The sequence below is a fragment of the Simochromis diagramma genome, unplaced genomic scaffold, assembly GCF_900408965.1.
Source record: "Simochromis diagramma unplaced genomic scaffold, fSimDia1.1 OVJJ01000753.1, whole genome shotgun sequence".
NCBI lineage: Eukaryota > Metazoa > Chordata > Actinopteri > Cichliformes > Cichlidae > Simochromis > Simochromis diagramma.
Window position 1 is genome coordinate 7,797,249 of NW_024387523.1, and position 15,955 is coordinate 7,813,203.

Sequence of the window (15,955 nt, forward strand, 5' to 3'; positions counted from 1 at the left end):
GATCTTCAATATTGAAACCTGCTCTCTTTTCTAATACCTCGCACAGAAAATAAATACTCTGAAACAAATGGTTTGCAGAGACACTCTTCACCTTGGCAGACTGCACAAGTGGGTTTTGTGTGTCTGGTACACCGTGTCTTCATTAGGAATTCCTTAAGAAATCAAGTATAAACTAGGTCTTACAGCAACCTGTCAGCAACATTCATTTATATAGTTCTATACTGTGTATTGTGTATTTTGTTGTACAGTTATTTTATTTTCAACTTTAATTTATATATTTTATCTTATTCTTTCCCAGTTAAATTTACCCTTCATTCTAATTTGTGTTGTACAGTTATTTCATTTTTAACCTTAATTTTTTATATTTTATTCCTTCCTAGTTAAATTTACCCTTTTTAATTTTTCATATTTATTTCCTATCTTATTCATAGCCTTTTCCTTTTTTTCTTTAGGTCACGAGCAGTTGTCTAAGCATTTCACTGCATATCGTACTGTGTATGACTGTGTACGTGACAAATAAAATTTGAATTTGAATTTGAATTCATAAACTCTCATAAGATCTCAGAGAGACCGTTCACTTGCCAGACTGTGCATTAAAAACTTATCTTCTCTTCATAAAGAGACAACAATAATAAAATACCCCACCCTGTCAAAAGGCCGACATTCTGCAGCAGAAATGTCAGCCAGGGTTTCTTGTTGCTGATATGGATCATGGTGGGCAGCTACAATGAAAAAGGATGGAGATGATAATTAAAAAACAGTCATCAGATTGTGCTGCTTCTGTGAAAGAGTCAGATTTGTGACAAGTAACACTCACCATATCAGCGAGTCCCACGTATAGAAAGAGCCCTGCAGTAATGGCACCTATCCACTGCTGGGTAGCGAGGTCAGTGGCTACAGACAGAGCGATGTACATGCCGATGAACGAGGTCAGGGTGCTGGCGATGTTTAGAGCTAAGGCCTTGCGGACAGACAGGCCACAGTTGAGCAAAATGGCAAAGTCACCTGGGGAGGAAAATAAGGTGATTTAATGCATGAATACTGAAAAAAAAGATTGGGTTAGGCACTGTTTTTGTGTTTTTCAAGATAATTACCGAGCTCATGCGGTAACTCATGGCAGAGTACAGCCAGTGACGTGGCCAGACCAGACTTCCAGGACAGGGCGAAAGCTGCACCTAGCGCTAATCCGTCTGCAAAGTTGTGGATCGTGTCACCGATCGTAATCATATAAGGCAGCAGACGCTGCTCTGTGAATGCAGGAGGAGGCAAAGTTATAGTAACCAGTTCTCTCTGTTTGATGATGATGAACTTTTTTGTGTTACATGTAACTTTACTCACCTCTGGTGCGCTCTTTTGGCTCTGGAAGTGGTTTCTCATTGTCCTCACAGCTAACCTAAAACAAATGCATTATGCAAAGTGTAACTAATGATGATTTAGTTTAATTTGATTTTTATTGATAATTGATTTTTTTCTCACGCTATACTCAAGATTCCTCCACAATGATGTGAGAGACTAATAAAGTCATATAGAAAATGATAACCTCAAGTTATTGCTGCTAAAGGTGGTCTTACAAGCTACTGAGTCATAGTATTATGGGGTACAAGTGGGCTAAGTAGGGTACACTTAGTCAAATACTAAGTGTATCCCACTTAGTCAAAAAGTGTGGACTTATGACTGCACAGTCTTATGAAAACTTTCACATGACCACATATCTCTTACCAGGTCTGCTCTGGATATGGACTGTGACTTTGTGTCTTTTTGTTTCTGTTCCTGTTGATACATCTCTAAAACTCTCCCATGGTCACAGTGGTGAGGCTCAGATTCCTCCTGAAAGGAGAGAAAGGCAAAACTGTTCAGAAATGTAGCCTACAGGCTGAGACAGAAGGAAAGAACTTGAGACAAAGAAGGTCCAATACTTAAAAAGGTATTTTTTGAACTTTTTAAATGTCAGTACATGTGTCTGTCACAATATTTATAACCAACTTTGGTTGTAAATGGCTGACAAGGTTAACAATACACATTACACAATGTGTTCTGTATGAGGAGTTTTCTTGTTTTCTTCTTACCCCATGGTGATGTTTATGGTCGTTATGCTTATCACCATATGTGATCAGAGAGAAGCAAACTTCCATCAGGTAAAAGCAGTAGATCCCTGCAATCAGTACCAGCATCTTGTATATGTAGTCCGGAGTTTCTTCCTCATGACTGTGACTTGAATGTTCGCTGCTGCCACCGTTGTCTGAGTGCACATGCAAACCCAGAAACTACATAAAGAATGCAGGAGAAAGACAAAATCAGTATATCATTAATGTTAATATATGAAAAGACTAATCAGTTTTTACATAGTATCACTGTGCTAGCATATCACCCATTACAATCTTAATAAATGCCTTATGATTCCAATCTAAAAGCTTTAAAATCCCTCACTGTTGGCATCAGGTGCAATAGGGCATCTCCAGTCAGTGAACCGACTGCCAGGCTGATGCAAAACTGGATGCACATCTGGAAAACACTGGTACAGGCGGCACACAGCAACACCACAATGCCAAACATGGATATCACTGTTATCAGGAAATTGGCGATGGTTGCATAGAGGTATCCTACATGAGAAAGAGACAAATGATAGCATGTATATTAATTGGGATTCTGCTCACTGAAAAGTGGATGCATCTTGAAGCCTTAACTCTTTTAATGTCATCAGTACCATCTTAGCTTTCGAGCACAGAAGTGACCATAATTAAAAGGGTGGAATACTAAGTTAACAGTTAATGGTAGCAAGCTTAGTTAGCAATCTTCAGCTAAAGATTGTACGAATGCATTCATACCCACTAAGCACTGCTAATGATTGCCAAATAACTAAATAAAATGCTAGAAAACAGAGATGTCTACTTGAAATGCTCCAAAAGGCAAGCATTTTTCAGCCCTCGAGATTTCCACTTTATATCTCCTACCATTCGTTCTGAAAAAGTGAAAATCCCTACAGGATGTGCATTTTCTTTGACATCTACCAGCCTTTATGTTGTAACTGAAAATCAGCAATTGGAAATAGGTGCTTCAGGGACAATCCAGAATTCGAATTTGTGAATCAAGTCTGTTTGTGTGCAGGAAACAACTAGCAGTGACATCAAATGAAAACAGGAAAAAAAGTGCCTGGAATGTCCATTAGAGACCAGTTGTTAGCTATAAGTAATGCACAAACAGATCTTATTTCCCAGCCTTTGAGACATGCCAAACTGTCAACTTGTAGAACTATTTGTTACTTGAGTCCACAACGACACTTACTCTGAGCCTTGGAGAGCCCATCAGGTTTTTCTGGATCTGTAATATCTGCACAGGCTCCGCTCAGGATCTGCTGGACAAGCGCAGGGCTGAGCTGAACCACGCCAGGCCGACCCAGACCAGAGGAGGCAGAGCTATTCTCTGCCAGGCCGTAGATCTGGACCAGTTCTTCAGCTGAGAAACAACGCTGGGAAAAACAAACCACAGACATCCATTATATAACTTACACCTCGCTGGTATTTAAATGATGAAATGTGTGAACCAATTGGCATTTTCTTGTGTTTCGAGGTCGGTACCTGTTCCCAAGTGTTATTACTTTCACGTCCCTCAACACTGTCACTGCTTCTCTTCCTCCATCTCTGGACATTGTCATCATGGTCGGCGTGTTCATCTGCTGTGTGCTCATGTCCATGGTCTTCCTCCGAGCTAGGTCCGATATTCAGGCTCTTCATGAGAGCCTTTAGGTCTACAGTCACACACAAAGCAACTGAACAAAATGGCCTCAGGATTCACATAATTATCTGTTAGCAAGACATAATAGGCTAATAGGACTACATTTTCCCTATGTTACTACAAAGGAGTGACCACAACAATCTTTGATTTATAAATAAAGCAGTTCCTGTAAAGTGCCCTGCAGAGTTAGTGTTTTACAGGCTGTGGGTTTTTGAGTGATTGCACATATATTAATGCTCATATGTTTTTTGTGTCTATGCACATTTACCCAGGATAGTGAAATTTTCTGAGCCGAGCTGCTCCATGATGTAGTTCACGAAGAAGCTCTCATCAGGCAGGGACTGATCAGTGAAGCAGTGACCTTGCAGGGCGTGATACAGCACATATCCCAAAACCGCACCCACTTCCTGTTTCTGGTCTCCTGATGATGCGTCGACCTGTGCCATGATGCCACTAGCGCTTGTACAGTTCTATAACATGGTAATAAGAAAAGAAAAGGGGCTGAGTGTTTTAGAACGGCGACACATTTAAACACAGTTGACATTTCGAACACTTTTGAGCAATGGTCAGTTAACACATAATGCACGTGGGACGCCTGAATTGTCAAAGCATGGACTCTACAGGGAGTGCAGAATTATTAGGCAAATGAGTATTTTGTCCACATCATCCTCTTCATGCATGTTGTCTTACTCCAAGCTGTATAGGCTCGAAAGCCTACTACCAATTAAGCATATTAGGTGATGTGCAACTCTGTAATGAGAAGGGCTGTGGTCTAATGACATCATCACCCTATATCAGGTGTGCATAATTATTAGGCAACGTCCTTTCCTTTGGCAAAATGGGTCAAAAGAAGGACTTGACAGGCTCAGAAAAGTCAAAAATAGTGAGATATCTTGCAGAGGGATGCAGCAGTCTCAAAATTGCAAAGCTTCTGAAGCGTGATCATCGAACAATCAAGCGTTTCATTCAAAATAGTCAACAGGGTCGCAAGAAGCGTGTGGAAAAACCAAGGCGCAAAATAACTGCCCATGAACTGAGAAAAGTCAAGCGTGCAGCTGCCAAGATGCCACTTGCCACCAGTTTGGCCATATTTCAGAGCTGCAACATCACTGGAGTGCCCAAAAGCACAAGGTGTGCAATACTCAGAGACATGGCCAAGGTAAGAAAGGCTGAAAGACGACCACCACTGAACAAGACACACAAGCTGAAACGTCAAGACTGGGCCAAGAAATATCTCAAGACTGATTTTTCTAAGGTTTTATGGACTGATGAAATGAGAGTGAGTCTTGATGGGCCAGATGGATGGGCCCGTGGCTGGATTGGTAAAGGGCAGAGAGCTCCAGTCCGACTCAGACGCCAGCAAGGTGGAGGTGGAGTACTGGTTTGGGCTGGTATCATCAAAGATGAGCTTGTGGGGCCTTTTCGGGTTGAGGATGGAGTCAAGCTCAACTCCCAGTCCTACTGCCAGTTTCTGGAAGACACCTTCTTCAAGCAGTGGTACAGGAAGAAGTCTGCATCCTTCAAGAAAAACATGATTTTCATGCAGGACAATGCTCCATCACACGTGTCCAAGTACTCCACAGCGTGGCTGGCAAGAAAGGGTATAAAAGAAGAAAACTAATGACATGGCCTCCTTGTTCACCTGATCTGAACCCCATTGAGAACCTGTGGTCCATCATCAAATGTGAGATTTACAAGGAGGGAAAACAGTACATCTCTCTGAACAGTGTCTGGGAGGCTGTGGTTGCTGCTGCACGCAATGTTGATGGTGAACAGATCAAAACACTGACAGAATCCATGGATGGCAGGCTTTTGAGTGTCCTTGCAAAGAAAGGTGGCTATATTGGTCGCTGATTTGTTTTTGTTTTGTTTTTGAATGTCAGAAATGTATATTTGTGAATGTGGAGATGTTATATTGGTTTCACTGGTAAAAATAAATAATTGAAATGGGTATATATTTGTTTTTTGTTAAGTTGCCTAATAATTATGCACAGTAATAGTCACCTGCACACACAGATATCCCCCTAAAATAGCTAAAACTAAAAACAAACTAAAAACTACTTCCAAAAACATTCAGCTTTGATATTAATGAGTTTTTTGGGTTCATTGAGAACATGGTTGTTGTTCAATAATAAAATTATTCCTCAAAAATACAACTTGCCTAATAATTCTGCACTCCCTGTACATGGAGTGGAGTTATTGTTTTTCTAGGTCTTCTTTAGATTCTTAAAGCCATTGCAGATCATTTTCAAACCGCACTAGCTTTCCTTACTTTTTGGTCCTTATGAATCAACATGTGAATACTGAGACTGGACAAAGGGTTTTAATGACTGTGCTCCACACAAGTGAAACACAACACAAAAAGCTTGTAAAATTACCCATATGGAAAAGATATATATAAATCTTATAAAGTTTTTATCTGTCTTGTATGAAACTTGTATGAAAAGCATACAAGAGTCAAAACACATATAAGATCCCTTGAAAAATTATATAATGAAACTTGTATGTTTTGTATACTTACTAAAAAAATATATGAAAGTAATGAGAAAGTGGCCACTTTCATGAGTAAATCATGTAATCCTTATATGATTTCTATATGATTTACTCATGAAAGTGGCCACTTTCATGAGTAAATCATATATGTTTTTACTATTTCTTTTCCATATGGGTAGATAATCTAATCCCTTTTAATCCCTTGTAGTGGACATTGAAGAGTGTGAATGTATGTCCTTTCTTTAAACTAATATTTAACAATTTTATTGTTGTTAGATTTATTCTCTTTGTTTTTTATTCCATAAATTCCTTGTTAAATGACCCCTCAGTGGCCTTTACTGTTTAGATAAAGGTGTTGTAATTTGGGAGGGTGCATTATCATGCTTAAAGAGGCCATCGGGGAAATAATGTTGCCATAAAAGGGAGTACGTGGTGTGCAACAATGTCCACAGATAGGTTGTATATGAAAATTAAAGTCCACATAAATTCCAGAATCTAAGGTTTCCCAGCAAAGCACTCCCCAGTCCTTCAGCTAACATACTTTTTTATTGCTATCACTATCTCTTACACATTCAAGGGATTTTAATAGGGCCATTCATATGAAGCAATACAAAATGTGGTTCATCAGACCAGGCTATCCGATCTGATGATCCTATGCTCATTGCACAGTTGTGTAAGATGTATGCATACACTCATCATGTTATGGTAGTTTTGGACTTTTAACCCTTTCTTTGAAGTTTTATTTTTCCAGGATGGAAAGATTTTAAGACATACATCCCAGCATCACTGGGATGGCGCTGACCAAGAAAAAAGCTCCTGCTCCAAAATCCACACCTTCAAGTTTGACCAGAATGTGCAGCTGCCCACATGGACAAGCCAATTTAAATGAAGCCTACCAGTTCTGCAAAGATTAGTGGTCAAACATCCAGCCTGAATTATGCCAGAAACCTTTTGATTGCTACAAAAATATCTGCAGATGCAACCTGATAAGGGATATTTAACCAAATATGAGATGGGGTGTATGTATGTGGATATAAGGCTGTAAATTAGCACGATGATGATGCCCGTGATGACTGTATAAACAGCCAGCCAGATTTGAATTTCACCTGTCTGTGGTTTAAATAATACGGCTGGCTGGTATAAATCCTGGAAATATACTTAACACTCAACTCTCCCTGATTGATTATTGTTTTCCTGAAATGGTGCACCATTATTGATTTTTTTAGTGTTGTATTAACTTTCCTCAACTTAGTCAGTTAAATATTAATATGTAAGAATTTTACACAGAGGAACTCTGTCATATGAGGACATTGTTGTGTAAAAACTCTGTCTGTGAAAAACTGTCTGCACTAGATAAAATTACAAACCAAAAAAATTTGATACACAAAATAAAATAAAAAACAAATAATAATAATAATGAAACTGCTAGAACATGCTGTCAACACTGGACATACAAACTCTAAAATACAAAAAGAAGCGCAGCTAAATGTTTGGAAATCTGACAAAACTTTTGTCTTAAGGAAAAAAACAAAAGCAACTTTTCACTGAACGTTACAGTCCAACATCAAGTCCAGCTTTTGTGAACTATTCTATTCTAATAAATAAATGACATAATCAAGCCAGTAAAATGAAACGGATACAAAGAGCACTTTTAATCATGATCAGGTGTTATGGTGATGTGGCTAAATACAGGGCAAAACCCAGCCCGTCTGACCAGCTGTGATATAAATCTGTATGTAAGCTTCCATTGTCAGCAATCAAATAAAACACACCCTGCAAGAGTGTTTTATTTATTTGTTATTATTAGTTATTTAATCTGTGAACATCTATATGCCCACTTTATCTCATGTTATACTGCATAAAGGAAATGTACAACTGACTGTAATGGGGAAGCGATTTCCCCGCATGTGTCTCTTTAATTTCCCAGCTGGTTTACTCGCGACTCCTTTAGTTGAAGTTTGCTGGTGAATTAAAAGCTACAATATTTTTGGAAAAAAAAGTTTTTGGAAACTCGAAGGCTAATATTTTACATTCTTCTTATCTTGTCACTATGCAGTTTATAATGAATATGGTCAAAAGAGAGCAATAAATACTATTTACTGAATATTGAGTATAGGCTTGTGCTTACCTCACTTTCTGTGGGCTCGTAGTGGCTGCGAAGCTCTTGAATGACACCTTCTAATCCATGGACGTCTATGTGTTCATGGTTATGGTTTGCCTCACTCTTGTGTTCATGGGGATCATTATGTGTGAATTTGTGCAGGAATTTTTCAGTCTCTTCTCCCCATGTTCCTGTTTTTATCGCTGTGCAGACCAGGCCAGGAGAAGAAAGGTAAAGGACGGAGCCGGAGGCGAGAGCCGTGAACTGAGATACAGTGACAGCCACATTTACACTGTTTCTTCTAGTTTCTTCCTCATATTGGACGTCGGGATTGCCTATGAGCTGATGAACGGCATCTGCAAGATCACACTTTGTGTCCAGAGAGCAAAAAGAGGGGATAAAAAGATTAAACAGTCATTTCAATCTCATGAAATTTATCTATAGAAGGTACAAGTGTTCTAATCAGCCCAATACAGGAACTCAATGCATTTAGGCATGTAGAAAGTCAAGTCAAGATGACCTACTGAAATACAATCTGATCACCAGAAGAGAAGAAAAGTGATTTAAGTGACTTTACATGTTGCATGGTTGTTTTGGAGTATTTCAGAAACTGTTTGAAAAAGAGAAAATATCCAGTAAGCAGAAGTTTTCTGGGTAAAAACACTGTGTTGATGCCAGAAGTCAGAGGAGAATGACCAGACTCCTTGGAACTGACAGGAACGCAGCAGTAACTCAAATAACTACTTGTTACAACCAAAGTATGCAGAAGAGCGTTTCTAAATGCACAGCATGTTGACTAAAGCAGCAGAGGACTACACTTGGAGCCACACTTCCTGATAGAAGACTGGAAAAACTGTGCTTTGTTTGACTACCCTTGAATTTGGAATGAACAACATGAAAGCATCGATCCATCCTACTTCTATCAATGGCTGAAAGTGTGGCTGGTGATTTAATATTATAGGAGATTTTTAGGCCCCCTATTACTATCTGAGCATTGTTTAAACCCCACATCCTACGTGGGTATTGTTCCATCCCTTTACAACCACAGTGTATCCATCTTCTAACCACACATGATGACACACCATCGACAAAGCTCAAATAATCTCAAAGTGGTTTCTTTTACATGACAGTGAGTCCACTGTACTCAAACGACCACCACAGTCACCAGAACTCAGTCCAGCAGATTTGTTGGATATGCAGACGACAAATCTGCAGCAACTGTGTGATGCTGTCAATATGAACCAATCTCCCGGAGGAACGTTTCCAGCACCTTGTTAAATCTGTGCCATGATGAACTAAAACAGCTCCGGAGTCAAAAAGGGGTCCAGTCTGGTACTGGCATGGTGTATCTAATAAAGTGTATGTGAACATAAACGATGCTACTGCAAAGAGGTCATGAATTGATTGCTTTATTGGTGCATTTATACAGGATTATCCAGAATTATCAGAAACCTATAATCTAATCTAATCCATATCTCATGAATATCAGCAGTTTTATTGTCTTTTATTAGAGATGATGTAAGCATCAAAATTGGTGCATATCATAAAATACTGATATCCACCAATCTTGACCTAAAAGTTGGGTCACGAATGACTGATTAGATGGTAAAGAATCATACAACTATATTTTACAGCAGATTGGTACAAAGCAAAAATCCAACTATCTGTTGTTGTTGACTAAATTTTATTTTGAGTGAACTGGCCCTTTAAACTCTTACAGAAGCAATACATTGCTGTGATTATAATAATAACTCCTAAGAGAACCTACAGTATCATGAAAAGTGTTTCTCCTTACGCAGTGCTGTAAAAAAGTATCTGCCCACTTCTACCCCTAATGGCAGACCTGTTGAACAAAGAAATCACTTAAATAGAACCTGTCTGATAAAGTAAAGTAGGCTAGAAGATCTAAAAAAGCAGCACATCATGCCATTATCTAAGGCAACTGCTGAGAAACAAAGCCATTGACATCTATCAGCCTGGAAAAGATTACAAAGACATTTCTAAAGTGAAACACGTTGAGAGCCACTATCCACAAATGGAGAAAACTTGGAACAATGGTGAATCTTTCCAGGAGTGATCGGCCTAGCAAAATTACTCCAAAAGCACATCGACGACCAATTCAGGACGTCACAAAAGAACCCAGAACAACATCTAAAGAACTGCAGGTCTCAGTTAAGCTCAGAGTTTATGATTCAGCAATAAGGAAAAGACTGAGAAAAATGGCACCCATGGGAGAGCTCAAGGAGAAAACCACACTGTAAAGAAAATTGTAATTTAAAAGTATTTTTACTGTGTATTTTACAGTTTTGTACTGTTCTTCTAGAATATCATTAAATTTACATCAATAGACTGTGATTTCACATTTCAAATGTAAATTAACGTAAAATCACTGTAATGTAATAAAACATAATTTTCTTGTTTTTTAAATGTATCTGTCTGTACATATGCATATTTAGATTGTTAAAATACATTCACAAATGTATAATGATTTCACAAATATTTGTCCGTTATTTGAAAGATTGAACTGTTAAATTAAAATGTAATGCTATGGAAAAATATATAAAATGATTCTTATAAACTTTTTTTTACATCAAATAATCATTATTATTGTAAAGCGCTTTGAGGGTCTCAAAAAGCATGATATAAATGTAATCCATTATTATTGAAACCAACTGTTAACTGTATATTTCTGTACATTTAAGTATTATTATTCCTATTGCCGCATTCATTGACCTTGTTTATAGGTAATTTCATTGTTTAATCACATTAAATTGTTCCTAATTTAATGTTTAAAAGCACTTGAAAAAGGCAAAATCCCATGTAAAATTAGGGCAACAAATTGTATTTTCATTACTGGAAATAACCGTATTTTTATGAGTAAGTTATTTTCTGTTATTTTATGGTATTATTTTGGCGACCCAGCTGCCAGAATATTACTGTTTTTTTAAGATGTTTTTTCTAACAGTGCAGTGCCGAGCAAAGAACACAAAGACTCGTCTCACATTTGCCAAATTAAAAACAGCAACAACATCTTGATGATCCCCAAGACTTTTGAGAAACTATTCTATGGACTGATAAGAAAAAATGTGAACGTTTTGAAAGGTTTGAGTCCCCGCTACATGTGGTGTAAAACTAACACGGCATTTCCTAAAATGCTTCTCCCCGGGTGGGGTCAAACATGATGGATTCATGAATTCTGCTCTCTACTAGAGAGGGCTGAAGCTCAAGAGCACTTGGGTTATGCAGCAGGACAATGATTAGAATCAAACCAGCAAGTCCACCTCTGAATGGTTAAAAAAAAGACAAAGTGGAGGTTTTGGATTGGGCTAGTCAAAGTCTGAAAATCTTATTGAGATGCTTCGGCATAACCTTAAACAGGCCGCTGATGCCTGAAAACCCTCCAGTGTTGCTGAATTAAAGGAATTCTGCAAATAAGAGTGGACCAAAATTTCTCCACAGAGATGTGAAAGACTCAATTCCAGTTAATACAACACTTGACTGCAGTTCTTGCTGCCAAGGGTGGCACAACCAGTTAGGCTGAGGTTTTCACAAAAGACCAGGTTGGTTTGGATAGCTTTAAAAAAAACCCCATCAGTTTCTCATCTCTTTTATTTCATGCATCATTCACTGGTGGCTGCCACAGCTGTCTGATAGCAAACATTTATCAGGCATGCACTGCACATTCCTGCTGTTTTCAGCTGACATCTAAGAAGTCCAAGGACTTCTCTCTCACTCACTGATAAAGTGGTTTTGTCTAAGTTGCCTGCAAATACTTTGAGTAACAGCAACACTTATAAAATAAGCATGGATTAGTGCTAACACACTGAACCTGAAACTGAAGAGTAATTGTTTCAGCCAGCCTGGGTTTTTTTTTATTGCTTAATTTTTGGTGCCCCCTAAGAGAACTTTTAGCCAAAGCTGGAGAAAAATCACCAGCACTGTAATAACTTATTTTTAAACCAGCTTTTATGAGCTGAAGATTCCTTTACTAAAAAAACTGAGGTTTTATCTTTATCAGATGGTCAGATAGGGATGTGAACACAGCACCCTTAAAAAGGCTAATTCTCAGGCAGGAGAAACACCTGCCGCTAAAGGCCCTGATCGGTGTTTAGACTCCTGTTGACTGAAGGAAGAAGCCTATTGATACAAGGCAAAATGCTGTCCAACACTTTTTTTTCTTGATAAAACCCTGATTAAAGCTCATTTCAATTATGTTGTCATTAAACTTTTCCATTAGAGTAGCCAGACTTCCACCAGAGACTCTTTATTTAATAACTTACTGCAAAAGAGAAAAAAAACATCTTTATGAGACGAAGAAGAGGAAAGAGAAGAAAAAGGTCTGAACTTATAAAATATGAATGCGACAAATAGCTGTTTTATGTTCTAAATGATCATAAGATTACTGTCTCCTTTTAGGTTCAATTAAATAACTTTTCTTTCTTTTTCTTCGTCTGAGGTAATAGTCTTTGGCGCCAAAGAAAAACGATTACAGGTCACCAGAGAACTTCAATCTATACACCTAAAAACCACAAACCAGGCGAGAAATTTGGGTGTAGTGATGGATGCAGACCTAAACTTAGAAAAACACATTAAGACAATAACAAAGTCAGCTTACTATCACCTCAAGAATATATCAAGGATAAAAGATCTGATGTCCCAACAGGACCTGGAAAAACTAGTCCATGCATTCATCTTTAGTAGGCTTGATTACTGTAACAGCATCTTTACGGGTCTACCTAAAAAATCAGTCAGACAACTACAGCTCATTCAGAACTCTGCTGCTCGAGTCCTGACTAAGACCAAAAAAGTGGACCACATCAGTCCAGCTCTGAGGTCTTTACACTGGCTGCCTGTCCGTCAGAGGATAGACTTTAAAGTTCTGATGCTGGTCTATAAAGCTCTGAATGGTTTAGGACCAAAATACATCAATGACCTCCTGACCCAGTATGAACCTTCCAGATCCCTCAGGTCATCTGGATCCGGTCTTTTATCAGTTCCCAGAGTCAGAACCAGACACGGAGAAGCTGCATTCAGCTTTTATGCTCCTTATATCTGGAACAAACTCCCAGAAAGCCTCAGATCAGCTGAAACACTCAGTTTATTTAAATCCAGGTTGAAGACTCACCTGTTCTCAGCTGCATTTGAATAAAACACCAAATCCACACTTTTAAGCTTAAATTTCAAAACTTACATTTTAACTACTGATTTTATCTACTGTTCTGATTTTATCTGTTTTGATTTTATATACTGTTTTGTTTATTTGTTTGTTAATTAGTTAGTTAGTTAGTTTGCTTGTTTTAATCAATTTTAAATCATGCTTTTTATTTGTTTTTGTTTCTAATGTCTCTGTAAAGCACTTTGAATCACCTTGTTGTTGAATTGTGCTATACAAATAAACTTGCCTTGCCTTGCCTTTTTTTCCCTGTGCATCCACGGCAAATATTATGCAATAAAGTTACACTTAAGACATTTTTCCTTTCAAAAGCAGCTCAAAGATTCCCATTGATAAGTCCACTTTATTAAACAAGCCTGGGATTAAATAGAAAAAATACAAATAGACGCCTAAATCCCATCATGAAACTACCAAATGCTCGGAACAACTGGCCGACCAAGGTGGAAAAATGGTGCCATTTTAAAGCTGAAGGGATTTAAGGATTTTCTGTTTATTGCGCTTTGCTGCACTTTGATTAAAAAAGTACTTACAGCATTATTTGAAAGCACCCTTACTTTACTTTTAGTTAACTTTTGCACACTTTTACAGGAGTAAATAAGCAGTTTGGAATATGAAAGTAAACTTTACAGATGATTGTTCAGCAGATAAGTACTTAAATCTAAATCTAAAAGAAGTAATGTTAAAATTAAAAAAATTATTTTAACATTATTTTTATTATTAGCAAATTTATTACAATTTAAAGCAGATCAATGCCGATCTATCACTTGCGTAATAGCTTTTGGACCTCGACCTTTTTCCACCGCACCCGACTCAAGACTCTCCAGCTCGGTTGCAGCTTTAGCCTAATAAAACTCACCTTTTCACACGGCACTTCGCCGCAGTGCACACGGTTCTCCAGTGTATTAAAGAGGGAGTGAAGGGATTCCCCGGTCAGATACTGCTGTCCTGGAGACACGATGCTCACCACAGCCTTGTAAGCTTCCTCCACAGCGGGGGAACCCGAGACAAAACCGAGCAAACCCCACCCGGAGAGAAGCAGCAGAAGAAACGGCGAAGAGGAAATCATCTTAAAACTGTCTTTGAAGAAAAAAAAAGATTTGCAAAGACTAAAAGTGTAAAAAAAAAAAAGTGCAGAAATAGTGTGACAGAGGCTCATACAGTCTCAAGGTATTTCTGCAGACACATTGAGCCATAGAGCTCAGCTCACGGCTGTTATCAGTTTTAAACCACTGCAGTCTCACTGGACCTCCGCTGTGATTGGCTGAGACATGCCTCGTGCTGTCCTACACCTGTCTATTATAACCACTGTTACCTGTACAGGCCAGAAAAGGCACCCCACAGGCCTCCACATCGCCACACCACCAGCAAAACACCAAACAGCGGTTTCACTCATATTAGTGAACCCAAAGTTATATTGGGCATCACACATCACGCCAAGGAGCTGATAGGCTCAACCAACACAATTCCAGTTAAAGGAAATGGATTTTTTGATAAAAGGCTTATGTGGCTGGTTTGCACTGACTGCTGAAGAAGACACAAAATGTTGATGTTTTAACCCTGAACTCGACGTTTTGGTGCTCGTTATTCATACCAGAGCTATTATTATTATTTATCTTACTTAAAATAAGTGTTTCTATTTCTGTCTATGTTCTGAGCCCAGGCAAAAATACTGGCAAACCAAGTACTAAACCATTTGATACTTTAAAAAGGGCTGTTCCAACTTTGTAAACCCTTAATAGACAGTTTCCTGTTTAAATGTTCGGACATGCTTTCCATAATAAAACTGGAAAAAAAATGTTTTGTTTTGTTTTTAAACTCAGTGTCAGGTGCCTTTATCTTTGTGGTAAACAAAATCTTAATTAATTAATATTTCAAGTAAATAAATAAGTAACATATGTTTATAAAGCGCTTTTGAAAAACAAAAGTTACAAAGTGCTCTGCAATATAAAGCACAATAACAACACAATTAAAATGGATAAATAGATAAAAGTGACTGACCCCCACTCCTCTAATGAGGCCATTAAATAAAATCAAACAAACAAGGAATATAACATTCTTTACTTCTTTCTCTAAATCTGTAAAACAGTGGTTACTGGATAGTCAAACATGCTGTCATGATGTGAAATAATGTCACTGAAGGTAATTGATTTTAACTTGTTTAAATATGGTTTATTATTATTCTTTATTTCATGTGTGTTTCTGTATTTCACTTATGTTCACATGCTTCTGAATGTTTGGATTTGTTGATTCATTTGTTATGCCATCAACCTGCCAGTGACTACTGATGAAATTGAATCAATGTGGCTAAATCTGCCACGTTTACATGATGATTTTAAGTGCTCATGTTAATTAATTTGCATTGTCCCTTTTAAATAAACATAAACTAAAAGCAAGTGTGCACAGGTTCGTCTTAAGCTTCTTTTTAAAGGTATAAACAGTGGCTGCAGAACTTAAGT

At 38.0% G+C, this 15,955-nt stretch overlaps 1 protein-coding gene across 1 annotated transcript; it reads right to left on the reverse strand.

Annotated features, from left to right (window-relative positions):
• Positions 1-440: 440 nt before the first annotated feature.
• On the reverse strand, positions 441-14,716 carry slc39a4 (solute carrier family 39 member 4). Its single transcript, XM_040021387.1, has 12 exons — positions 14,356-14,716; positions 8,354-8,695; positions 4,001-4,202; positions 3,576-3,745; positions 3,283-3,466; positions 2,428-2,600; positions 2,067-2,264; positions 1,720-1,827; positions 1,339-1,393; positions 1,095-1,247; positions 818-1,005; positions 441-722 (listed from the first exon to the last, which is right to left on the reverse strand). Exons 1-12 carry the CDS (start codon positions 14,653-14,655, stop codon positions 594-596), a joined length of 2,202 nt encoding a protein of 733 aa, XP_039877321.1. The 5' UTR covers positions 14,656-14,716; the 3' UTR covers positions 441-593.
• Between the last annotated feature and the right edge of the window lie 1,239 nt (positions 14,717-15,955).